The sequence below is a fragment of the Dromiciops gliroides genome, chromosome 4 (genome assembly GCF_019393635.1).
Source record: "Dromiciops gliroides isolate mDroGli1 chromosome 4, mDroGli1.pri, whole genome shotgun sequence".
In the NCBI taxonomy this organism is placed as follows: Eukaryota; Metazoa; Chordata; class Mammalia; order Microbiotheria; family Microbiotheriidae; genus Dromiciops; species Dromiciops gliroides.
The window spans coordinates 3,963,142-3,989,760 of record NC_057864.1 but is presented as its reverse complement, the minus strand read 5'-3'; the positions used below and the strand labels follow the sequence as shown (position 1 = coordinate 3,989,760).

The 26,619-nt window shown below is 40.7% G+C and overlaps 1 protein-coding gene across 1 annotated transcript in view; it reads left to right on the top strand.

Annotated features, from left to right (window-relative positions):
- The window catches only part of LOC122726597 (serine/threonine-protein kinase TNNI3K-like), a 329,911-nt gene that overhangs the window by 85,729 nt on the left and 217,563 nt on the right, over positions 1–26,619 (top strand). The window contains 3 exon segments of the mRNA XM_043964423.1: positions 3,322–3,460; positions 14,483–14,627; positions 14,721–14,825. Coding sequence (XP_043820358.1) covers positions 3,322–3,460; positions 14,483–14,627; positions 14,721–14,825 — 389 coding nt within the window.

Below are 26,619 nucleotides of genomic sequence, written 5' to 3'. Positions count from 1 at the left end.
CTGTGCTAAGTACTAGGGATATGAAGAGAGGTAAAATAATGTACCGTGCTGTCAAGGAGTGCTTAGTCTAATAGGGGAGACAATACACGAACAACTGTGTACAAACAGGATAAAATGGGATACAATAAGTAAAAGGAAAGATAATAATAGCCTTAAGGTATACACAGAGATACAAATATGCACGTGCACATGCACATGCACATACACACACACACCAATTGTCTCTCCCCTATATTGAGACACAGATGCCTTTGCAAAGGAGGAAATACAGACTCACAACATAGTGCTTGAACCACAGGGTGGAAGGGGCTAGTCATCACATTGAGAGGGACCTGGGTGTACCTGGAAATGTTTCTCATTGGGAGGAGCTATTGAGTGACCACGCCATGCGGAAGCACTGAGGAACCTCTCCTAGAAGCCATGGGAAGGGACACAGTGCCAAGGATACTCCCTGATGCCTTGAGACTCTTTCTGAACATTGAACCATGTCAAAGGGCTCCCTGGGAAGTGAGGCTGTGAATGCAGCTCCTTGCAGCCAATGGTCATTCCCATTGCTCGCCTTTTTCGTTCCATGATGTCAGGCAGCTTTCAGAACCTGGGCAGCCTTTGGCAGACCTGAAAATGCAGGAGGAAGACCGGTGCTTTCTCCTGTCTGCCCAGAGGCCAGGCTGCAAGTCGGGGTGGCCTCCCCAAAGTGGCCCAGTCCATGCCGTTCTAGCCCCCCTTAATGCAAGGGGGATGAATAATTGACTTTGCTTTCTTGTGGTCAGTCTGAACCTGGAGTGAGCTCGGGCCTGCGCAAACATTCTAGATTATCCACCGTCTCTTCATTTCTGTCACTTAGGAGAATATGTATAATGCAACACCTGAGAGATGCCTCTATTCAGCTGTCATAGACAATCATCCAGATAATTCTAGCAAGGAAACCTCACCCATTTTTCCTAAATTGCATTTCAGGTGTTAGTGCTTAGTTATTCATATGAAATCCTCTGCTCTGATTTCACTTTGCATGGGCAGACACCCATCAGAAAGAGATTGTCATGTGATTGGCTGAAATGAGAAGCGGCTTGGCCCCACGGCTCCCACCCATTGCACTTCCTGATTCACTTTGATATTCCGTGATGACAGCTGGGGTGGTCACGGCTTTCTCCTTGAATTTTACCTTAAACCACAAGTAAGAAAATGAGAAAATAATCCAGTCAAAGCCGAAAGGCCGGTCCACAGCCTCCTGCATCTATGTCTTTCAGCTTACCCCAGGGTAGTCTGCCGCCTTTGCAAATGCCCTCACTGCTCTGCTGGAGAGTCTTGGACTGAAGGTGCAGGGCTGGTGTGTGTTGCTTTTGCTCCCAGAAGCAGGCGTGTGCTCGGACACTCGCAGACCTGCGAAGTATGACCTCGGCCAGAGTCGATTTCTCATTCCATTGAAGGGTTACTTAGAGCGCAGTGGAGCGCACAGGAGAGTTAGACATTGGAAGTGCATTGGAAAGCTGAGATGATGGAAACGCTCTGCACTTCTCTGGTTCAGTGACAGCAAGGATGCCCCCCGTGCAAGCTCTCTGAGAGCCTCCTCTCTGGAGATTAGCCTCCTCCTTCAGAGGAACAGAAAGGGAATCTTTGCATGTTGGGCGGGGAGATAAGGTTGTTTACTCGCTGGGAACAGTCTTATGAAATTATGCTATACGGGCCTGGGGCTTCTATGATAAGGGAAGGCACCACAAATGCAGTTCATGGTTGCACTGGTCCTCACCTGCTGCTTTGGGCTGAGAAGGAGAGAGTGCATTCGCTAGAAAGAAACGTGCTTGACGCCTTGCCTTTATTTCTGTGGAGCAGAGTTGACGTTTCCTACTGTGGACAATATTCCCCAAAGTTTCTGATCATGGGGCTAAATGGACAATAGATTTCAGAGCTACTTTGTGCTGACTCTTTAGAGATCTCACCACTGGGATTTATGAGGTGTGCGTGTGCTAGTGGGTGCTAGTCTCCCTAGAGTTAAAGGTGACCACTCTGATTTCTCTTTAATTTAAAGACGGATCTTCACAATAGTAAGCAAACACTGGAGAAGGGAATGAACCCTTTATGGTCATAGCTGGAATTTTGGGGTTTGGGGTTCCCGTTGTTGTTTTTTAAGTGAGATCACATGCCTCCTTTTCCCTTTCCTCTCCCCATTGCAGAGTGTTAGCCTAGTGTGGAATCAGAGGATTTGGGCTGAAATATCCCCTTAGATGCTCACTATCGAGGTGATATTGCCCCCTCACATCTCCCTGGGCCTCAGTGTCATCATTTGTAAAGTGAGGTGGGTGGATTGGATGATCTCTGAAGCCCATTCCCACCCTAGAGTTATGAGCCTATGAATCGATGGGCTTTGTTGTGTTCTAGACAAAACACGTGTTTGTCGTCAGGTTGAAACCAGACCAGGCAGCTGGAACTCCCTTGTATTCTGGCTTCCCCTGCTCGAGCCCTCAGAAAACACAGCTGAGTGGGAAGGGGAGGGTCTCTGGGAAACCTCTGAAGCTCCCACCAGGTGAGGAGGTTAAGAGCTGAGCTTGGCTAAGGTTGCTGTGTAAAGACCATTCTCAGGGGACCTCCAGGTAGGGAGGAGACACTCCCAAGGCTCTGCAGAAACTTGGGAAGTCATCCAAGCTCTCTGGGAGGGGATCTGAGACGCTTGTGCTGTTATGATGTACCAGGGCCAGGCTCTCTGCTTTTCCCTTGTCCTACCTGCTTGAAGCCACCCCAACCTCGCCGGGACTCAGTTTCCGCATCTGTACAACGTGGGAGTTGGACGAGATGATCTCTGAGCACTCATCCAGGCCTGGATGGTACAAAGTGCTGGAGTCTGCTCTGAACAACGAACAAATAAAACCCCTTGGAGCTGCCAAATGAGATTTCAACAGAGAACTCAGATTTCGTGGAGGAATGAAAGTGACCAAGATCCAAAGAACAGAAAAGTGAGGCATGAGGAAAGCCTCCCAGATTTGGCTGGAAAGAAATCGGAGCTGCCTTTCAGGAAGAGCCAGACTGCAGGGAACCAGAGAGGACCAGCCTGCCCAGCCCTTGCATTGCCCAAGACAAAGGTTTTACCTTTGCAGCCATTCCCTTCCCTTGAATGACAAGATGTCTCTCCAAAGCAGATTGAGCAGATTTTCCCCCCATTTTAATTACGGGGAAAAAAACCCAACTGAGACTCAGAGAGAATGAGAGACTCTTTATATCTCTAGGTATTACAAAGACTCTTCTCCGAGAATGCTAAAAGTGTTACATTCCTCCATTCATTATATTTTAAAAATTCTAATATCTGATTTAAATGAATGGTGTCTTTAGGTCACACGTCTCCTGCTGAAATTTGGCGCCGATGTGAATCTAAGTGGGGAAGTTGGAGATCGGCCCCTCCACCTAGCATCTGCCAAAGGATTCCTTAATATTGCAAAACTCTTGATGGAAGAAGGCAGCAAAGCAGATGGTAAGGTGTTATTTTTAGCCAACAGAAAACTAAAATGGTAGTTTATAAATTGTACTAGCATTGGGTTGTTAAAAAAAAAATCAGACTGATTTTGCTATACCTGTTTTTTAGAAGTTTCTTTCTTTTTAAGTTTCTTTGACTGACCCTGAAATTACATTTATTTCTGGAGCTCCCCATAAATGACTTCCTCTAACAAAGCAGGGGCCCCCTTCTCAAAGTTGCCTTTGGTACTAAGAGGTTAATGACTTATCCAAGGTCATACAGCCAGCAGTGGCAGAGCTTGGATTGGAGTCTGCCTCTAAATCCAAATTCCTAGCCCCTATTTCATGCTACCTTCCATACAAAGGCTTTATGTCCAGAATTTACTTAATTTCCCCTTCCTGGCGTCAAAGGAACATTTCAGAGCAGCTTAATCTTGAATTTTAGAACACTCAATGCCCCTAAGAACAGAAAATATTTTGTGACTTGTCCTTCAGTATACTCACTTTCCTCTGTATGCCAATTCACCAGATCTTATGCATTTAACAACATTCTGAGAAGAGGTCCCAAGGCTTTTCTAGAATGCCAAGGGGCCCATGACCCAGAAACATTAAGAATCGCAGCTTAGGAGGAGAAAAGGACATTGTCTCCCCCACTAGAGAATGGGTCTTTGAAGGCAGGGACTGTTTCCACCTTCCTTTTTCTCTCCAGTACTTATTCCCTAGTGCCTTCCCTTAGTCAGCACTTCATAAATACATTTTGGCTGGGCTTGTACCCCCCACCCCCCTTCCCTGGCCACACTCACCAGAGTCTGGCCCATGACAGGTGCTGAAGAAATGCTTGTGGGTCAGTTGAGACCTCTTGAGTTCCATTTTTAAAATGCATCAAACTATTGCCTGACTTTGTGAAGCCTCCCTCCTTCTTGATTTGACAACTGTGGGAACCTGAGGATGCTCCCAGAGGTCACATTATTTGGTTTGGGTTTTGTTTTTAACGTGAAAAAGTGGGAAGGTATTCCAAGGCCATGGGGCAAATCTAGTTAGCGTTGGACAGTTCTCTGTGCCCTTTGTGACCATTGTGCAGAAGCAGAAGCAGGACAAGCGCGGCCCACCCCTGCCCTGCTTTGGACTCAAGTTCCCTTAGTGTTGATTGGCTTGCTATGAAGTCCCCTCAGGCTTGTAGAAGCCAGCCTTCCTCCACTGACCCCCCAGGGACCTAATTAGAAACCAGCTGGACAGGATCCTGGCCTTTACTCTACATGACGGAGATGGACAAGACTGGGGGACCTTGCCAACCGCCAGTTTCTTGCTCCCGAGTGCAGATGGATTTCCAGTTAATCCAACTAATCAGTGGTTTCACCTTTTCCTAATGAAAGCCCAAAGCTCCGGCCTGAGAAGAAAACAGGAAAGGAGACCAAGGCTATTGTTATTCTAGCAAAAGAAAATGGGGTGTGTGTGTGTGTGTGTGTGTGTGTGTGTGTGCGTGTGTGTGTGTGTGCTTGCATGCGCATGTGTGTATTGTGGGTGTGTGCGTGGGTGTGTAAAATGGTGATAATGTGGCTTTCCATGTTGTGTCATGTTTGTTAAAGTGTTGCAATGAACATAGAACACCATTCCTGGATAGAGGGGATCATGTTCGGGAGTGGGGGGAAGGTGGAGAGGTTGGGAGCCATTCATTTTTCTGGTGGAGAGTGAGTGTTGTCATTCAATCATTTCAGTCGTGTCTGACTCTTTTTGACCTCGTAGACTGTACTGTCCCTGAGGTTTTATTTTGTTTTTGTTATTTGGTACTGGACTGGTTTGCCATTTTGTTCTCTGGTGCAGTGACCTACTCAGGGTCATACAGCTAGAAGTGTCTGAGGCCAGATTTGAACTCAGATCTTCCAGACTCCAGGCCCAGTGCTTTATCCACTGCAGCCCCACCTAGATGAGAATGAGTAGAGCTTTGCTTCTCTCCATAAATCAGCTAGTCAATCAACAGATACCCATTGTCCTTTGTCCTCTCTCCTCTCAATCACATAATCAGTCAAGACAAAGGGCTTAAATGTCAGGCTCCCCGCTAGACTCTAGCGATACTAAATCCTGGATGAAACCAACAATGCCTACCCTCCAAGAGCTCCCCTTTTCACTGAGCTCAGGAACTGCATCCATTCTGCTGTCCATTACTAAAATGAGCTTCAAGCCTTCTACCCTGCTCATGACGTTGGAACAAATGTCACTTGTGAAGGGCGCGTCCTTAGGCTCAAACAATCCTTCTGCCAAAAGGACTGAAAGGGAGAAGGCACCCACACCCCTCCCGCCTCCTAATATCAGACCACCTCCCTTGAACATCTTCCCTAAGACTTGTGCATTCATCATGTGCCTCCCACTCTCTCATTTTTAAAAATGTGGAGCCGGCCCGACTCAGATTTCTAAGTACCGCCCCCCACCCCCAGCATAACCTTGATATTTAAGACCTGTTTGCGCTGAACCATTTCTGCAAAAAATACACGGAAGGAGCCGCGGGCCTCCTGCCCAGAGGGGCCTGGCGCTTATTATTCGCCAGTTCATTTATTCTGAAAAGCGGGCTAAGCTTCCAGATGATTTGGTTTGGACTGGACCTTCGCCACAGAAAATGTACGAAGGGGAAAATGAAATGAATGACCCGTAAAGGAGTACAATTTGAAACCTGGTATTTACAGGGGGTTGTCATGGCAACCCAGAATGTCACAAACACTTTAGAATGAAAATAAATTCCAGCTATAAAATGATCCAACTGTAATTCTGAAAATAGCCTTGAGGTTCAGGGTGATCTGGAGACCCACCCATCCTCAGTCTCTGTTTTAAGTGTCTGGTCACCCTTCTCTGAGTGACCCCAGCAAAGGGCCATGCCCCTTCCCCTTCCCCCAAGGAGTACGGACTAGCCGGTGGTGGCCACACACTGCAAAGTGAGGTCCTGTGATTTTCCTTTCTCATCAAGATGAAAAAAGGCCATTTTCAGCTGCAGACACTGGTCAGCATGAGATGTGATCAGAGGGCAACATGCCGCAATCGGTGTAGAGGCCTTGATCTTTTTACCCAGGCCCTGTGACACGCAGCAGCCTGGCAAGGAATTTTTCCTGTGAAATGAATGGAGGCTGCATTTTGTGAAGCCTGTCTGGGTGTAGGCATTCCATGTGGACAGTGTTCTTTCCTACCAAAAGTTCATTGAGAAGATCAATTAGGAAAGCAAGTTGCCCTCAAAATCAGCTTCTTGTCATTCGAAGCAACCTTTTAACATTTTCAGCTAATAAGTGATGATTTTGGAAGATGATGATAATGACAATAGCAATAATATTATGTCCGAAAGCAAAAAAAAAAAGCAAAACTATGGTATAGGATGTCTTTGAAATTTGTGTGCCCATCCAGATTTTTTCTAACAATGTTTTCTATATTTTCTGTATTTTTTTTCAGGGCAATGAGGGTTAAATGACTTGCCCAAGGTCACACAGCTAGTAAGTGTCAAGTGTCTGAGGGTGTATTTGAACTCAGGTCCTCCTGAATCCAGAGCCAGTGCTCTATCCACTGCACCACCCAGCTGCCACCCATTTTCTGTCATTTTGATCAATGAGTTGATCAACAAGCATTGATTAATTGACTGCTATGGGTCAGGAACCGTGCTAAGAAGCTAAACAGTTCCAATCTCAAGGAGTAAACAACATGTGAACCTATAATTATATGAGCTAATACAGTTGGAATTAGAATGGACTCAAGATTCCCCTGGCAAAGGGAACTCCCAGGAATTAGCGACAGCCCTGGAGCTCCTGAGTGAGTGGCCCATGGCCACTGAGAGGCTGTTATGTGTAGAAGGTTACATAGCTGAGTGTGTGCCCAAAGTGAGGCTTGAGCTCAGATCTTTCTGATCACAAATCCAATTCTTTATCTAGTGCTTTGCTCAGTTGCTCCAAAATAAAAAAAAAGAAGATGCAAAACGTAAATACAAAACAATTTCAAGGGTGGCATGAACAGCTGGCAGAGCAGTCATGTTCTCATGTAGGAGGGGATACTCCTCATTTCTTACTGGAACTCCTCAAATTGAGTCTCTCAAGGGTTGCATGAGGGTGTAAAAAATGAATGAGAACATGGACTGCTCTTCTACTGAGATGAATCCTGGGTAACACGGAGTAGGAGGCTGTCATGTCGTGAATGAACATCTGGGACTGAAGGCCAGACAGGCAAAAGCCCAAGGCAGTGCAGTCAGGGAAGGACAAAGCCAGAATTTGGACCCAAGTTATCTGATGCCAGACTCAGGGCTCTGTCTCCGCACACACTGTAATAGCCCTTCCCATATACTATACCACACATATATTTGTTCCGAATGCTTAAGACTTTTCTTGACACATAATAAGCACTTAATGTTTTTTATTCATTCATTCATTCATTCATGCTTAATTACTATAATTAGTCAGAACTAGTGGCAAAATAGGGAAGAACATACCAGAATCTTTCATTGGAGATCACAGCAACTTGTTGTTACTAAAGTGAAAAGAAGGTTTCTAATGAAATTCGAAGGAGAAAAGAGCATTGAAGGAGGCTTTAAGTACTTTAGGCAAAAATGATATGAAATTCCTACACCAGCTACCTCGACCCTCCATTGGACACTCATTGATTGTGAAGCTCAACATTCTGAACTTTCTCCACACAAACTTTACTCTTTACTGAATTCTAGTCATTTTCCACATATCATCACACTTCAGTTTGATCCAAGATGAAAATTGAACAACTAGTAATCATTTGAGATGTGGTTTAATGGGAAGAACTCTGCCCCTAGAGGCAGGGGGATTGCATTCAGATTTTGGCAATGAGACATATTAGATGGGTTACTATAGACAAGTCAATTAACATTTAACTTCTTGAAGTCTCAGTTTCCTTATCTGTAACATGATGATAATCACACTTGCTCCACCTACTTGAGAACATTGCTGAGAAAAACACTGGCTAAAATGTAAAATGATACCAATGTGAGAGATGATAAGAATGACGGTAATGGCAGCTATGATGATGATAAGATGATATGAAACTAGATAAGTTCAAAAAGAAATGGAAATGGCTTCCATTGCTGGGATTTTTCTGCTACTGAAAGCCAACTGTAAGCAGAATGTGCTGAGGCAATCCCTTACATAATAAATGTAGATCTGCATGGGACCTTAGAGGTTATCGAGTTGAAGTCTCTCATTTCACAGAAAAGGAAAATGTAGCTGGGTTGAAGCGGGGACTGAGTAACCAATCCAATGGCCCATGAGATGTCAAGCCTCAATCATCTGAGTCTAAATCTAGCGCTCTAACACCTAGCTGCTATCTATTCATCTCTTTATATCTCTCCATGATCTCTCTCTCTCTCCACCTCTATCTGTCTATTCATCTATTCAGCCATGCACCTATCCATCCATTCATCTCTCCAATATAGATACATGCATGTATGTAGGTATATATACACATATATGTGTGTGTAAACACATACACAGGAGAGAGAGGGATTATTTACTTCTAGTCATCAATATTATCCAGTATTTTGGGATAGGTTTATATGGTATATATGTTTTAATATTTTGCTGTGGTTTTTTCAGTTAAATTCCGAAAGCTGCCACCTCCCTTGATATTAGAATAGCTCCCATTAGTTGACTGCAATTTCTTAGGTGTATCAATGTACATTAAGTCCATGTGCTGAGTCTCCTTGTTTGGGTTCATTTGTCTAAAGACAGCTGTCTCTTCCCATGGCTTCTATGGACTCCCCACCTACATTTTTTCGCCTTCCTTCCCCATGGCTATTTGGGTTGTGTTGGTTGGATTAGTGTGTCTTGGGAAATAGATATTCTTGTGTATCCAACAATTCTTCCTCATGACCAATATAGGTTTTTTAGAGCAATCACCAGAATTAAACATGCTTCCTTGTGATTGCTTACACAAGAAATCTGATAGATCTGTTTTCTTGAGTGCATGCACTATTGAAGTGAAAGATTAATACAGATCTTGAATTTTAATAATTTTCTTTTGGCACAGATGTGCAATTTCACTGGGGAACGTCTAATGAATAACATCCTGTATTGATGGGGATAGCATTCTCTGCAAATGACAGTCTAAGAGAAGTATCTAGGGCACTAAGAAGACGTGTGACTTGCCCAGGGTCACACAGACAGGGTATGTCAGAGACAGGACCCTACTTTTGCAGGTCAGCTCCCTATTCACTACAATAGAGGAGTTAAACTAGCAGCTTCAAACCTCCAACTTCCCTGAAGGCAAAACAAACCAAATTAAAATGTCATTTTTTTTAAGTGAGGCAATTGGGGTTAAGTGACTTGCCCAGGGTCACACAGCTAGTAAGTGTTAAGTGTCTGTGGCCAAATTTGAACTCAGGTCCTCCTGACTCCAGGGCTGGTGCTCTATCCACTGCGACATCTAGCTGCCCCCAAATTAAAATGTCATTGGAAAATATTTAACAAAATAAATAAAAACACAAAAAATATAGACAATGTTAATTTGTGGTTTTCTAAGTCAATCTGCAGAGATCCATTTCTATTTGAATTTGACATTATTGTACACTAAGCCATTGCCTTTCCCATTTTAATCATGATGATACTGGTGGTGGTGGTGATGATAGTAACAATGACAGTAAAGTGGAACATTTGTGGTCACATACCTAACAAGGATTGGCCAGCCATTCAGTAGATATCAATCATCTACAATGTGCTGGACCATGAAACCAGGTTTTCCAGATTCCAAGTACTGCATTCTAATGTTTCTTCAAATGCAGAACACAAAATGTGTGGCTACTTTGAGGCATTTATATAGTAATTTTCCTTGATTTTTCCATTGAAATGTGAATCAAAATATGTATTGTTTCTGACTGGCACATAGTAGATGCTTAAAACACATTTATCAACTGATTACTAACCAGTCATTTCTTGTGAACACTGAAGTCCCCACATAATATTATTCTTGGGTTTTGGTGCCTCTATACCAGGAAGATACTATAATAAGTAAATTCTTTTGATTACAACCTTTTAGACATTCTCCAAGATGACCCATTTTATGTAAAATCCTATTCCGTAGGTAATGGGAGTGTCATTGGGAAGTTTTTTGTGGACACTCACTTTACCAAATGAATTCACAAATATCTGACAAAATTAATCAAGTCAGGAATGTCACAACAGAGAAAATTTACAGTGTAAAACAAAAAAAAATCACCTTATATTCCAATTTCAATGTTCATTCCTTTAAAAAATAAACACTCAAAAGTTTGACAATGGAAAATTAAACTTTGAAGAATTAAACATGGGTCACAAAGAATAATCTATTCACTACTTTTTAAACAATTATGGAGTTCACTACAGAGCCTCCTGACCTCCTACAACAAGGTGCTAATAAGAACATGAAAGGGCAGTGGATTTACATTTGTAAATACCATAGGATTATATCTGGTTTCCCCAGAGTAGAGGTAATGCCATCTAATATGACTGAAAGGAAGATGAAATGCTAAACACCTGGCAAGAACTCAAACACATGAATCATTAAGACTTTGTGAGATTATCATTCTAGAATCATAGGACTTCAGAGGTCACTTATTCCAATACTTCTATTTTATGTTGGTGTTTTTCATATGTTTCATTCACATCCAACATTTTGCATCCCCATTTGGGGTTTTCTTGGCAAAGATACTAGAGTGGTTTGCCATTTCCTTCTCCAGATCATTTTATAGATGAGGAAACTGAGGTAAACAGGGTCATGTAGCTGGCTCAGGGTCACACAGCTATCAAATGTTGGAGGTCAGATTTCAACCTAGGAAGATGAGTCTTCCCAATTCCAGGCTCATCATTCTATTCACTGAACCACCTAGCTACCCCCACTTTTATTTTACAGATGAGGAAACTGAGGGCCATAGGATTTAAGGGACTTTTACAGAGCCACACAACTAGTAAGTGTTTGAGGCAGAATTTCTACCCACTTCTTCCTGACTCCAAGTCTAGCACCTATCCGTTATGGTACACTGTCTCTCATTTCTACAACAAAGAGAAAACAAAGTTCTTCCTAGAAACATCAATAGTGAATTCATTCTGATTCAAAAAATAACTGAGACATACACAAAGCAAGAAAACAGAAGAACAGAAACAGAAGAAAAATAACAAAAAACAACAACAAACACCTCAACTTGCAATATACTATCAGCCTCAAGGATGTGTCATGGAACCGAGCATGTATTAATACTCAGATTTCAAAATGAATCAACATGGATTGTAAGAACCAAAGCTGGAAAGTTTCCCATTACTCCTGCCCTTTTCCATTCCAACAGTGATTTTTGTAGGTGCCTAAACTTCTAGTCTTGCCTTCCATTCCCAGGGAGAAGAATTAATCACTATGTTTCTTCCTCCTGTTGCTGCTTATGAGGTGTGTGTGTGTGTGTGTGTGTATGTGACACTGTTCCATCACCAAACAGTAGCTCTGCTAAGGAATAATAGATCCTTCAAGGATGTTGCTGGTTGACACACTGGTACTATCTAGGGTACATATTTTAGCACTCAATTAATTTTCCTGCTTAATAAGACTTTTAATTAATGTATGTATGTATGTATGTATGTATAAATACTGTCTTCCAAGTTCAATTTTAAGCATCTAGAGGACAGGGACCATAACACTTATCAAAGGAGATATTAGGAATAAAGCAGTTTTGAACCTTAAAACCCTATATAAATATTACCTATAATTATTTAATTATCAAATTATAAATCTGAGAATCTTAAAGCTAGAAATGACCTTAGAGATCATACAGTCATAAAATCATCAAGTGTTGATGCTGGAAATGATCTTAGATTCTACCCAATACAATAATCTTGATTTACAGATAAGAAAATTGAGGCTCAGAGGAGCTGTGACTAAAACAGTCATTCAGGTAATGAATAGAAAAGGAGGATTCAAACTTGAGTCTCCTGACTTTGTTTCTAGGGTTCTTTCAATGACACTGCACTGCCTTTCATAGAAATGCACAAGTCACCTAGTTCAACCTGCAGCCTTTCCAAAAGAATTCCATTCATTATATTATCGACATGAGGGAGCTCTGCATGGCCCAGAACATCCTTTAGAGGATGTGAGGATCCGCAATTTCATCGGTATGGGAAGCTCCATGCAACAAGGCTGATCCCTACCAACTATGAATTACTACATCAATAAATTCTAGACACTTATCTCGGACAAAAAGTGTCTAGAATCCCAAGGCTAGTAAATTTTGTAGGCAAATTTGAACCCATGTCCTCTTCTCTCTAAGGCCAGACTGTTACCACTATGCTCAGTGTTTCTAGGGGATACACAAGTTGTTCCATAAGTCTTTCTTAAATTGGCCTTATTTGAATTTGCTCAGTGACAGCTGGGGAAGTCAGATTTGAAGGCAGTTGTATTCAATTATCTACAGCATGACTGATTCAGTGCCATCCATACAACTCATGGGCGTTGTCACAATAGGTTCATGGAATTTTGATGTTGTGATGACCAGTAGCATCCAAAGCAACGTTATTTCTCATCAATAATTCCAATCAACCAGCACATATGGAGTGCTGCTAGGCTCATTCTAGCTGATGCTCTGGAGCAATGGTTTTATTAGACGCCATCCTGCAAGAAACAAAAACAATGACACAATAGAATAAACCAAAAATCAAATGAAAGACTCCCTACCATCAAAAAATATCTGCTGAGGGGCAGCTAGATGGCGCAGTGGATAGAGCACCGGCCCTGGAGTCAGGAGGACCTGAGTTCAAATCCGGCCTCAGACACTTAACACTTACTAGCTGTGTGACCCTGGGCAAGTCACTTAACCCCAACTGCCTCACCAAAAAAACCCCAAAAAACCAAATATATTAAAAAAATATATCTGCTGTAATTTGGAAGGTGGGATACAGGTAGGGGTTCAGATAAGTAAAAAAAATCAACACAAAGTAAATATAATCTAGGTGGAGGGGTTCTAGAAATAGTGAGATCAGGCAGTTTGAGATGACCCTTGTGCTGTCACCCCATTCCATGGTCTTATACCTTGGCTCTTGTATGTTTGTCTTATCTCTCAGCCTTCAATATCTCTATCCCAAACTAGGGAAGAATATTCAAGACACAAATTAAAAAGTGAAATAATCACTATGGCTTCCACATTAAACATTCCTTGTCGGCATGTTACTATCTCCAGTATTTGTGAGATGTAACTTTGCATATGTGTATCCACTCCAACCCCAATCTGGCCTGATAGTAAGCCAGTGATGCTAGGCAGAGTCTCAGAAATCAGCTCAAAAATTGAATATGGTAAACAATCCTCTTACCTACCTGTAGGGCTCCCTGGAGACTCTGCTAGGGGGGGAGGAAACCCTTCAACTCTGTATCAGTATAGCAACACTTTGAAAGCCATTTCCCTAAGTTGCATTCAAATAGGTCATTTGGATCCCCCAAAATCAACTGACTACTCTGCCCTTCAGGGTTCTAGGGGTAATCATGAAGAGTACAGCTTTGTAATATTATGACTCACAATCCTCCATCTAGGTCCTTCCCATTGCTTATCAATCAAGTAACCTCCATTGCCTTTTTAAAAGAGTATTTAAAATGTATTATTGTAAGAATTATTGGTATAAATCACATCTCTAAAACTAGAGGAACTCCCCCTTAAAAACCAATGTTTCTGAAGAGATTTGTATCAGACCCATTAATCATAAGCCCATTTTCCTCTTTGTGAATTCCTCAAAAAGTTCAAACATAGGGAGGAGGAAAGTGAAGGATGGGACATCCAGTCACTAGAGTAGTACAGGCTATTTGAGGACAAGTGCAGGAGTTTAGCGTGCCTATTTTGTCGCATTATCCTTTTTAGCCCCAGCACACAGCACAGAAACCCATATGAGGGGGTTAATCAATGGTCATTGAGTTGAAACTGCATTGAATCACCATCAATTAGAATTTACTGAGGACATCCTGGGCACAGGGCATGGTATTAAGCAATTGTTCACATGGAAACTGAATAATAAACAGTCAAAATAACCTGTTCCATTGTCTGTATTGGTGACAGTGAATGCCCAAGATAATGAAGACCATGCACCTCTCCATTTCTGCTCTCGATTTGGACACCATGACATTGTAAAGTTTCTACTCCAAAGTGATTTTGAAGTTCAGCCACACATAGCTAATATCTACGGAGACACACCTTTGCACTTGTGAGTATGGCGAATTGTCATTTGGGTCTACAAGGTATGTTATGTGACTCTCCCAGAATTTTAAAAAAGAACTCATATTTTCTTTAACCCTAGGGCTTGCTACAATGGAAAATTGGAAGTTGCTAAGGAAATAATTCAAGTGTCAGGAACAGAAAGTATGGCAAAGGAAAACATTTTTAGTGAAACAGCTTTTCACAGGTAAGGGATATTTCAAGGAATTATAGAATTTCAAAAAGGACCTCATTTGAACTGCATCTGTTCAACAACTCCGTCTATATCATGCCCATTCAGTGGTTGTCCAAGTTTTTCTTAAAGACATATTTCAGGAGAGTTCTAATCATTAGGATTTTTTTATTTTGTTTTTCCTGAGGTCAAGCCTACATCTACCTCTTCCCAACTTCTAAGCATTAGTCCTGATTTATTTCTATGAGATCAGGCAGAATAAATCCAAAAGGAGAGTCTTTCAAATACCAGAAGACATATTGTGATATACTCCCAACTCTGGTAATTTTGGCATCCCCAGTTCTTTCAACTATTTTAACTTCATATCAATGTAAACCATTTTGTGGCTGAGCTCCTGGACTTCATTATTTTCTCATCTCCTTTCAAGATTTCATCAACTCAGAAACTCCCAATTCCTCAGTCCTCCCTGATCCCTGGGCCTCCTCCCTCCCTCTGACTGGAGACAGTAGAAGGAGCATTGGTCATCTCCTTCCAGATCCTCCATTTACAGAGGGAGCCCAGGGCTAGCCTGGTACCTTTCCCCCTCCCTCTTTCAGTTTCTTTTTTACATATTCTCTTCCCTCTCTAGATTGTGAGGTTCTTGGAGATAGGGCCTATCTTTCGACTTTCTTTATATGCCTGGCACATATGAGGTGCTTAAGAGATGTTTGCTGACTCTTCTCCATATTCTTTGGCATATTCATGCCCATCTCAAAATGTAGATCCCGGACCTGAAGGACAATGCCCTAGTTGTGGCCTGCTCAGTAGGAGGACAGAGACAGCATCACCTCCTTATTTCTGGAAGCCATCCCTCTTTTGATGCAGTCTGAGCCCCCTGAAGGGAGTACAATTTAAATACGATTGTCATCTAAAATGGGCGATCACACAAACTGTACATGAAGTTGCATATGCAAAAACAAAGACAAATATCAGCAGATGTTGCAAACACAGAGACAGCAGAAGCTGAGGAGAGGGCAAGGGGTCTGGGCGAGACACCCAGCACCGAAGATAGAGGCAGATGCTATAGTCAGGACAACAGATGGAGTTGGAGCCAGCTGCTGCCGTCATAGCAACAGCCACAAAAACAGCGACTGACATTGTCATGGCAACAGGCACATCAACATCTGTAAGCATATGGCTTCTTTCCCTCTTCATTCTGTGGGAAGTTGCCAAGAGCATCAGCTCCCACAGTCTCTTCTTTTTCCAGATTCTCATTGCAGGAGCTCAACAGCAACAAACGTGGTGAATTTTATTATACTGTATTAGGCGTGTTTTTTTCTTTACCATTAGCATCTTAGGTGCAAATGTTCCTACCCTGCTAAGGAAATCATCTATCATCCTTTGAAAGCATAGTCGGGGTGGCCACAGATGTGCCCAAGAAGGGACTGATGTCTTTCTAGGAATAGGTGAGAAGCCTTTACAAGGCCAGCTTGCTTTCAAAAGCCCATGCAAGTACTGGCTCTAACTGGAGTAAAGCATGATCAAACACTGGAGTCCACTCCCTCCAAGTGCCTCCTCAAGTGTGGGGCGAATTCTTTGACTTAATTAAGGACAGGGGGGGGGGAGGGGGTTTAATCAAGTGATTAGAACTCCTTGATATGGTGCAATCTTTGAGAGTTGGGATCAGTTCATTCTTTATATTTATATCTCCTGGCATAGTGCCTGGCATATAGTGGGAGTTTACTCAAATGATGGTAATTAGTTATTTATCTACTGTTCAGCTAAAATAATTTTCATCTTCATATTTGTTAAAGAATAAATGACTAGGGGCAGTTAGGTGGCACAATGGATAAAGCACAGGCTCTGGATTGAGGAGGACCTGAGTTCAAATCCAGCCTCAGACACTTGACACTTACTAGCTGTGTGACCCTGGGCAAGTCACTTAACCCTCACTGGCCCACGAAAACAAAAACGAAATAAATGACTAAAAGTATATATGAAAATCTACAGTCCCCATACAGGAACTAGTGGCAAAAACAGAGAAGGAGCCTACCCTGAGAACTTCCAGGGTTCTGATTTATTAACGAGTGAAATCATTAAAAGCTGCAATCTGGAGATGGTTTTAAGTGTTGACTCCTAACTTCAGACTTTCTTTCCAGTTAAAATATAACCAAATTTGATCAACCATCCATCCACCCATCTACTCAACAATCCATTGGACAAAACATTGTACTAGGTATGAAGCAGATTCAAAGTTTAGATAAGAAATGGTCCCTCGGGGGCAGCTAGGTGGTGCAGTGGATAGAGTACCAGCCCTGGATTCAGGAGGACCTGAGTTCAAATCCGGTCTCAGACACTTGACACTTACTAGCTGTGTGACCCTGGGCAAGTCACTTTAACTCCCTTTGCCCTGAAAAAAAAGAAAAGAAGAAATGGTCCCTCACACCATAAACTTCAAAGACAAGCAAAGAGATAATTATAAGAGCTTTCTTTATATAATCTTTAAGACTTATAAGACAAAAGAAAATGCATAACTATACTTGTGTGTATGTATCTATACATATAGCTAGAAGCTCCATCTATCTCTATCTCTGCATCTTAGCTCATCTCTAATACATATGCGGTCCAAAGTATTAGTTAATTATTATAAAGAATTGTGGAAAGGAATTCTCTTTTTCCAGCTTTCACTCTTAGAGACTTGTCTGGGCAGTGGAGAGTTTTAAATGTCTTACCCCAGGTTATAATTCATATATGTCAGATGCAGAACTGTCATGTTGGGACCATCCAGCATTACAAAATGCAATATTATGTAGTGAGAGTTTTTGAGGCATTCAAATGGAAGCCCTTGGAGGCAGAGCATGGTTCAATTTTCTTTGTTATATCAATGACCTTGTATAGCCTACTGCTTTACATAACATTAGACCCTTAGCAAGTGTTCTTGATTGGTTGATTGATTGATTGGAGAGTTGTAAACCAAAAGCTCTGAAGTCCAAGGATATGACTAATGGTGGAAATCATGGAAAGTTTTGACCTTTGAGTTAAACTTTAAAGAGTGGAAAGAATGTCAACATGCAAAAAAGGACAACCAGCAGAGATTATGGCATGAGCAAATACAAGATGCATGATGTGTTCAGGGGGAAAAAAAAACTATATTGGTTTGGCTAATGGCAGGCAGTTATGTGAACTTAAGGTAGAACACTTAAGGTACACCGATTTGTGAAGGACCACAAAAAGGAATTTAAACTTTTACTCAAGATGCAAAAGAAATTCTTAAAAGAATTTGGGATAGAAGTGTTTCATAGTTAGAGGTATATGTGCATATCCTTAAGCTGGCTGGCAACCTCTGGTTAGGGTATTTCCTGGGAATAGTGATTTATACAACCCATATTTTTGAAAACTATATTGATAAATAATTGGGTAAATGGCATTTTCCATAGCATACTTTTGATCATCAAGCTAGTAAGGGAAGCAGTTTTGGTGGCTTTCCCCAATTTAGATGATGTAGTTTTAGAAAGTTAGCCACACATGGTTAATCATTTAACCCTGAGAGCGGTAACCTCCATGGGAACAAACCCATAAAAGTCAGCACAAGATGAGAGTGTAGGGAAATGTCCCCATAGGAAGCGTCACAGAAACATCAATCTTCCTCATCATTTTACAGATTAAGAAATTGAGGCCCAGGGAGGTGAAGGGACATGCCTGGGGCTTCCTAACTAGTAGATAGCTGAGTCCAAGATTCAAACTCAGGTCCTGCATCTCCTGAATAAGTTTCCTCTGTAGTTTGTATAAGGAACGAACCAATCCGAGGAGCCCGTTAAGTCACACAGAGACTCCTGGATTTGTCTTAATAATCAGACCACAACCAATAAAAGGAAAATGTTGGCACATGTAAGAGCAGTTAGTGCCAAAATCTCCCCAATTTCACAATTCAATTCAACAAACATGTATTAAGTGCCTGCTAGTTCCAGGCACTGTGCTAAGTGCTAGGGATAAGAAAAGAGGCAGAAGACAGTCCCTGCCCTCAAGGGGCTTACAATCTGCAATCACACAGTCCATCTCCACAGAGCCAGCTGGTACCAATGATGTATGGGGACCCTTCTGCTCTACTTCCAGCTCAGCTGTACAAAGCCACACTCTAAGTGGTTTCAGAGCCCATTCGCTCATTACAGTGGACTTCCAGTCTCAATTATTCATGTTGTGGGAGTAACCATGCCTTGAACTCTGTTCAGTCTCGGGAGTTTTTCAGTGACTGATTAGCCCTTAGGAAGACATTAAAATGTTGTTCCTCCTTAGGCTTTTTGATCTTAGCCTACAGATACCAGGCTCATCATTATTTGTTGGTCATCTGTGCCATGCATTGTCTGCGCATACATTTAGGGGAGAAAAATCTTGTTGAATTAGAGCCATTACTTACCATCTGAAAACTCTTTTGTCCTATGATGGACCAATCAACTATTTATTAAGCATCTATTAAATGCTAGGCACTGTGTTAGCATAGAGGAGGATAGAAAACAAGGAGTTGGCATGCTAAAGGTAAAAGGACATCACTTCCAAGTAAACGACAATATGTATAAGGTAAATAATCTATTTTATGGAGGACTTTACAAAGAGTCTCTGCAGTTGAGTCTCATAATACACCTTGTCTTATAAATATCACAATCCCTAGATGTTGGAAATTGAGTCTGCTAGTGGTTATGACTACCCAAGGTCACACATGCTCTTGTGCCTATGAGAACCGTGGATTTGAGGCAGGGGTCTCCCTTCTTCCCTACGCCCACCTTGCCCACAGCAGGTAACATACATGTTTAGAGGAGGGAGGATGTGCCACGATTATGCTTTTATTTTTAAGGCAATTCAAAACTTTTTAATGCAAATTTCAAAATTCTCTAGCCCAAAGCTCAAGCATTTCTGGAGAAAATCCCATTGCAGTGTACAATGCAAGTAACTCAGATCTTACCTTGACCTTTGGGTCAAGGTGCTTTGGTTCAGCTCATAGGCCATGTCCTCCAGGGAATTCTTTTAAAATCGCCTAATCATCAGTGCTTTCTGCCGAATGACCTCCTACATACGTACTCATCTATTTACACCTGGTCTCCCTCCAGCAGAACAGAAATTCCCTGAGGTCAGGAGCTGTCTTTCATTTGTCTTTGTATTCTCATTCTTTAGTACCGTGCCTTCTGGTCACAGTAGGCACTTAATAAATGCTTATAAGATCATAATGGATTGGATTAGGCGAGCTATTGGTAGCCCTTCATGAACAGAACAAATGAACAGGTGTCATGGGGAAGGTTCCCCATGACCTGGTTTTGTCCTTCCTGATCAGGGTTTCCAATCAGAACTCTAGATTTCAGGAGTTTTGTTCAGAACCTGATGCAGCCCCAGAGGCAATCTTAGGTGGAATTGCTTTTGCCTTCTTCCTCAGAGTGTCTTTGGTGTTATCCTCTTTCATCTCAACTCTTTTCCAGGTGTTTGTCCTGGGCGCCATCTCATAGAAACTTCTTTTATAGAGGGAGCAGCAGAGGGAATGCTGGATTTTGAAGAGCTGCCTTTCAGCCTTGGTACCCAGCCGAATCCAGCTACATTCTAATTGTGTGACATGTAGCGAGTCACTCCATCCCTCTTGTCTGCAATGCCACCATTTACCAAACTGAGGCAATCTAGATTGTTTTCTTTTTTTTTTTCTTTTTTTTTTTTTTTTTTGGTGAGGCAATTGGGGTTAAGTGACTTGCCCAGGGTCACACAGCTAGTAAGTGTTAAGTGTCTGAGGCCGGATTTGAACTCAGGTACTACTGACTCCAGAGCTGGTGCTCTATCCACTGCGCCACCTAGCTGCCCCTTAGATTGTTTTCAAAACAGTGTGAGCCTCCTTCCCCCCTCCAATCTGTGAGGATGCCTTAGGGATCTCCTGGTCTCGTTTTGCAGATAAGGATACTGAAACTCAGAGAAATGAAGGGATTGGTCCAGTGTCACATGGCCAACATTTGTAAGAGCAGGACTGTATCCCAGGTCTTCCTCATTCCCACCTCAGCATGCTAAGTAGTATGCCACACTTCCTATCTCATAGAATTATGGAATCATCATATAGCCTTAAAGTGAATTGTAAATGAATCATTAGATTTACTGCTTTTAAGAAGAAGTTATCCAGGTCCTATTAGAAATTAATTTCTCCCAGACATATTTGCACTTTGGCATGTGGAGCTTGAAGAAGCATAAGACTATAAGGACTATATTTATAACAGTTGAATTCCACAGACTACATGGTATAAAGTTGATTGGTGGAAGACATTTGGCCAACACTGTTTTGGGCTTAGCATTATTTATGATTTTTCCCATTTTTTTCTTAAAATCATAAATTTAATCACTACATATCCAGCTTTCTTGAAACTATACTTCCTAGTTAGACACCTCCTTTGCATAAACTCTGGAATACTAAAATTATATTGAAAGCACTCCCGTATCTGAAGTGATCGCTTCCCAAAGCTATTTCCTCCAAACACTCATGGCTTCTTGATTCTACACCAAGGATGTGAGATAATAGCTTGGTGAACAAGTATCTTTTTCTGTAGCATTATAACTAATAAGAAAATTGATGATTCCAAAATTGGGAACCTTAAAACTAGGGACATTAAAATAGTTCCCAACATTTGTTTTGTATGTATTCCTCATGTAATATCTCTCCGTCACACCAGAGAGCTTGGCTTACATATCGGAAATGGAAGTATAGCGACTATTAAATATTTATATGTATTTTCATTTGTTTCGTTAAATATTCTCAATTAGATGTAAAAAACTTTAAAAATATTTAAAAATGAGTTCAATTTTGTCCCTCACATCATCTGTTCCTCTCCCTTCTTGAGGAGACAAGCAATTTTAATATCAATTACACATGGGGCAGCTAGGTGGTGCAGTGGATAAAGCACCAGCCTGGATTCAGGAGGACCTGAGTTCAAATCTGAACTCAGAAAATTGATGCTTACTAGCTATGTGACCCTGGGCAAGTCACTTAACCCTCATTGCCCTGCAAAAAAAAAAATTATACATGTGAAGTCCTGCAAAACACATGTCCATATTAGCCATGTTTGCCCCAAAACTCAAGAAAAAATAAAACAATAAAAATAAAGTTAAAAAATATTCTTCAGTTTTCATTCAGAATTCATCAGTTCTTTAGATAACAGTTTTCATCATGGGTCCTTTTGGAATTGTCTTGGATCATTGTCTTGATCAGAGGTAGCTAAGTATTTTCACAGTTGATCATCCTTGCAATATTGGTGTAACTATGTAGAAAGGTTATCCTTGTTCTGCTCACTTCACTTTGCAAAAATCTATATAAGTCTTCCCAGGATCCTGAAATCATCATTTTTTATAGTACAATAGTACTCCATCATGATCATATAACAAAATTTATTAGGCATTCCCCAATTTATGGGTTATCCCCTCAATTTCCAATTATTTGTCACCACAAAAAAGACCCGCTTTAGGTATTTTTGTACAAATAGGTCCTGTTTATTTTCTTTGATTTCTTTGAGATATAGACTGACTAGTGATATTGCTGGATCAAAGAGCATGAAGAGTTTTATAGCTCTTTGGGTATAGTTGCAACTTGTTATCCAAGAATGATTGGATCAGTTTCCCAACTCCACTAACAGTGCATTGTGTCCCGTTTTTTACATCCCCCTCTATTATTCATAATTTTCCTTTTCTGTCAGATTAACCAAAGTGATCGGTGTGTGGTGTATATTAGAGATATCAGAATTGTTTTAATTCACATATCCTAATCAGCAGTGATTTAGAGCATTTTTCATTGACCATAGATAGCTTTGGTTTCTTTTTCTGAACAGTTTAATATCTTTTGACCATTAAGCAATTGAGAAATACTCTTATTGTTATTAATTTGGCTCATTTCCCTGTATATTTGAGAAATGAGTCTTTATCAGAATAACTTGCTGTATTTTTTTCCTCCAGCACCCAGTTTTTTCTTCTAATTTGGGGTCTATTCATTTGTTTGTATAGAAGCCTTTTAATTTCATGTAACCAAAATTATTTCTTTTACTTCCTGTTATCCTCCCCATCTCTAATTTGGTCATATACTATTCCCTTATCCATGGAGCTAACAGATAGCGTTTTTTTCCATGCTCCCCTAAATTACTTATGATATTACCCTTAAGGTAGAAATCATTGATCCCTTTTGACCCTATCTTAAGTGTATGGTATGAGATGCTGGGTTGACAAACTACTTTCCAGTTTTCTCAGCAATTTTGTCAAATTTGAATTCTCACATCAAGAGCTTGATCTTTGGTTTTATCAAAAACTACATTATTATCATCATTTACTACCATGTATTAGGTACGCACTCTATTCCACTGATCCTCCAAACTCTATTTCTTAGCCAGTACTAATCTTTTTTCATGATTACCACTTTAAAATACAATTTGAATCTGGTGCATATATATTTAGCATTGATATTCTTCACGTCTACAGTTCATTTTAACAAGATACAGTTTCCCTACTTATCCCTTTAAATTAGGTTTATTTTTTGTTTTGCTCCATCTGAGAACAGGATTGCTACTCCTGCATTTTTTTTTTTACTTCAGCTAAAGAATAATAGATTCTCCTTTACACCTTTATTTTAATTCCCTGTCTCTGTCTCAAGTGTGTTTTTTGTTTTGTTTGTTGTTCTTTTTTGTATTGTTTTGTTTTTTGTTTGTTTGTTTTTTGCTGAGGCAATTGGGGTTAAGTGACTTGCCCAGGGTCACACAGCTAGTAAGTTGTTAAGTATCTGAGGCCGAATTGAACTCAGGTCCTCCTGACTCCAGGCTGGTGCTCTATCCACTGAGCCATCTAGCTGCCCCATCAAGTATGTTTTTTATAAAAACAACAACAACAAATATTGCTGAATTTTATTGCTAATACCTTCTCCTATCCACTTATATTTTATAAGTTCATTGCATTCACATTCACTTATGAGTACTAACAATTCATTTCCTCCATCCTATTTTCTTCCATTTATTTTATCTATATTTTATCATGATGACTTGAAATTTTTTCTCTTTGACCTAGAAGCTACTGGAATTTACCTATAATATTCCTGGGAGTTTCAATTTGGGATCTCTTTTAGCTAGTTACCAGTGAATTATTTTAATTTCCATTTGCCCTCTGGTTCTAGTATATCAGGAGAGTTTTCTTTGGAAATTTCTTGAAATATGATATTAGGATCTTTCTTTCATCATGGCTTTTAGGTAGTCCAATAATTCTTAATTATTTCATCTCAATCTATTTTTCAGGTCAGGTGTTTTTTCCCATGAGGTATTTCACACCGTCTGCTATGTTTTTTTTCCTCTTTTGACTTTGTTTTATTGTTTCTTGATGTTTAATGGATTATTAACTTTCACTTGCCCAGTTCCAGTTTCAAGGAACCATTGTCCTTTTTCAAGGAACCATTGAGTTTTTGTGCCTCTTTTTTTTCTATTTGGATAGTTCTGCTTTTAAGGGGTTATTTTCATCAGTGAATTTTTTCTACCTTTTTCTATATGGCCAATTCTGTTTTTTAAAGTATTATTTTCTTCATATTTTTGCAACCCTTTTCACCAAGATGATAATTATCTTTTCATAATTTTCTTCCATTTTTATTTATCTATTTTCTCTACCACTCTTATTTGATTTTGAAAATCCTATTTAAAGCTCTCCCTGGAACTCTTATTGGCTTGTGTCTAATTTGCATCTTCCTTTGAGGCTTTGCTTGAAGCTATTGACTTTAGTTGTCTTCTGAGTTTGTCTTGATCTTCTCTGTACCATGGTAGCTTTTTGTTGTTCAGGGTTTCTTTTTTTCTGTTGATTGCTTATTTTTCCATCCTATTGTCTTGATTTTGAAATTATTTTAAAGTTTGGCTCTGGTCCTGATTGGGGTGGGATGGGGGATTAGAAGGCCAATGCCTCAATCTTCTCTAGCCTCTTCTAAGTGTTTGTTTTTTTTGCAATCTGCTTTTAAAACGGTGTACTCTCTTCTAACCAGTTTCAGATACACATTATACTTTCTGGCTTGAGAATGTTCAAAGCTGCTGCTAGTTTCTTTTTCCACCACCCAGTTCTAACCATCTATATGGCTTTGGGTCAGCCTCAACCTCCATGTCATAGAACACTCCTTTAAGAAATCTTAAGTTGTCTTGGATTGGCAAGTTGTCTCACTTTAACATTTTATTGTTAAATTTGAGCCTTTAAAGTTGTTTGGAGAAGAACATTGGTATCTCAGTAAAGTACTTTGTCTAGTCTGCCATGTTGCTTTGCTCCCAGAAGTCTCACCTATTGAATATTTTGAGGCCTTATTTATCATACTATCTTAGAAATATCTTTTATTTTTTATACATTAGGCTTTCTATTACCTAAAGTAATTAGAATTATCATCTTTTTGGGGGGATGGGGGTGGGGCAATGAGTGTTAAGTGACTTTGCCCAGAGTCACTACAGCTACTGAGTGTCAAGTGTCTGGAGGCAGGATATGAACTCAGGTACTCTTGAATCCAGGGCTGGTGCTTTATCCACTGTGCCACCTACCTGCCTCCTAGAATTGTCATACTTCTAGGTGACCAGGTCAGTGTGAGTGCTTACTTATATTCAATACCCCTACTTTTGAGGTCTACAATCAACTTTGATGTCCCTTGTAAGAACATTTTTGGTTTTGTTTTGTTTTGTTTGTTGTTTTGGTTTTTGCTTGGGGCAGTGAGTGTTAAGTGACTTGCCCAGGGTCACACAGCTAGTAAGTGTCAAGTGTCTGAGGCCAGATTTGAACTCAGGTCCTCCTGAATCCGGACTGGCACCTTATCTACTGTGCCACCCAGCTGTCCCCGAAAGAACATTTTCAAGGATTCTCACCTAATGAAACCTCTGTAGCCATATTCACTGATGGGAGCATGTACATATGCATGTATGTATGCATTTATGTATGCATGCATTTATGTATGTATGCATGTATTCAAAGAAAGATATCAGGCTTGAGTAATTGGGTTGTCTAGGAGACCCTAAGAAGCTTCGTTGAATTCTTTCCACTTTAACTTCACATATCCAGGTAGATTCTGCATCTAAAAAGTAAAAGGTTAAAAAAAGCTATTGAAATGATTTTCCCCTTTGAAAAAGATGTCATGAATATGAATAAATTTGCCAAGAAATACTTGGTAAGAAAATCCTGGAAATCTTACACTATTTTTCTGAAGCCCTGGCATGAGAATCTTTTGGCTGTTAGAGTAGCAGTCACACATTGCTATTCTTTTATATAGATAGATGGCTCATGAACAAGTAGACACTCACCTTGGTTTCATGGAAACCAAACTTTAGTTATTTAGTCCAGCATTAAGCATTTATGTGCCTACTATATGACAGACACTGTGCTAAGCACTGGGGATGCAAAGAAAGACCAAAAGACAAACCTCTTCCTTTGAGGAGCTCATAATCTAATGGGATTCACAGAATTGCAGTTTCCAAAGCATCTGAGATGTCATCTTGTCCATAGATCTCAATAGAAATCCCCTCTCAAACATCCCTGAACTATTCGTCTTTCACCTAGTTTCACCTCGAAGAGTTCCAGTTAAGAGTAACACACAGCATCTGAATGTAGATATCAAGTTTGGGACAATATTAGTAGGAAGATTTTCTGGACTTCAAAGCTAAATTGATTTTCTGTATTTCCAGCTATTGTTTCTGGCACCAAGAAAGAGAAGTCTAATCTATCTGCCCTGGACCATCTTCCCTTCTTCCTCCTGACTATATCACCCAGTGATCTCATCAGCTCCCGGACTTTAATTTGTCATCTCTATGCTGATGATTCTCCAGCCCTAACTTCT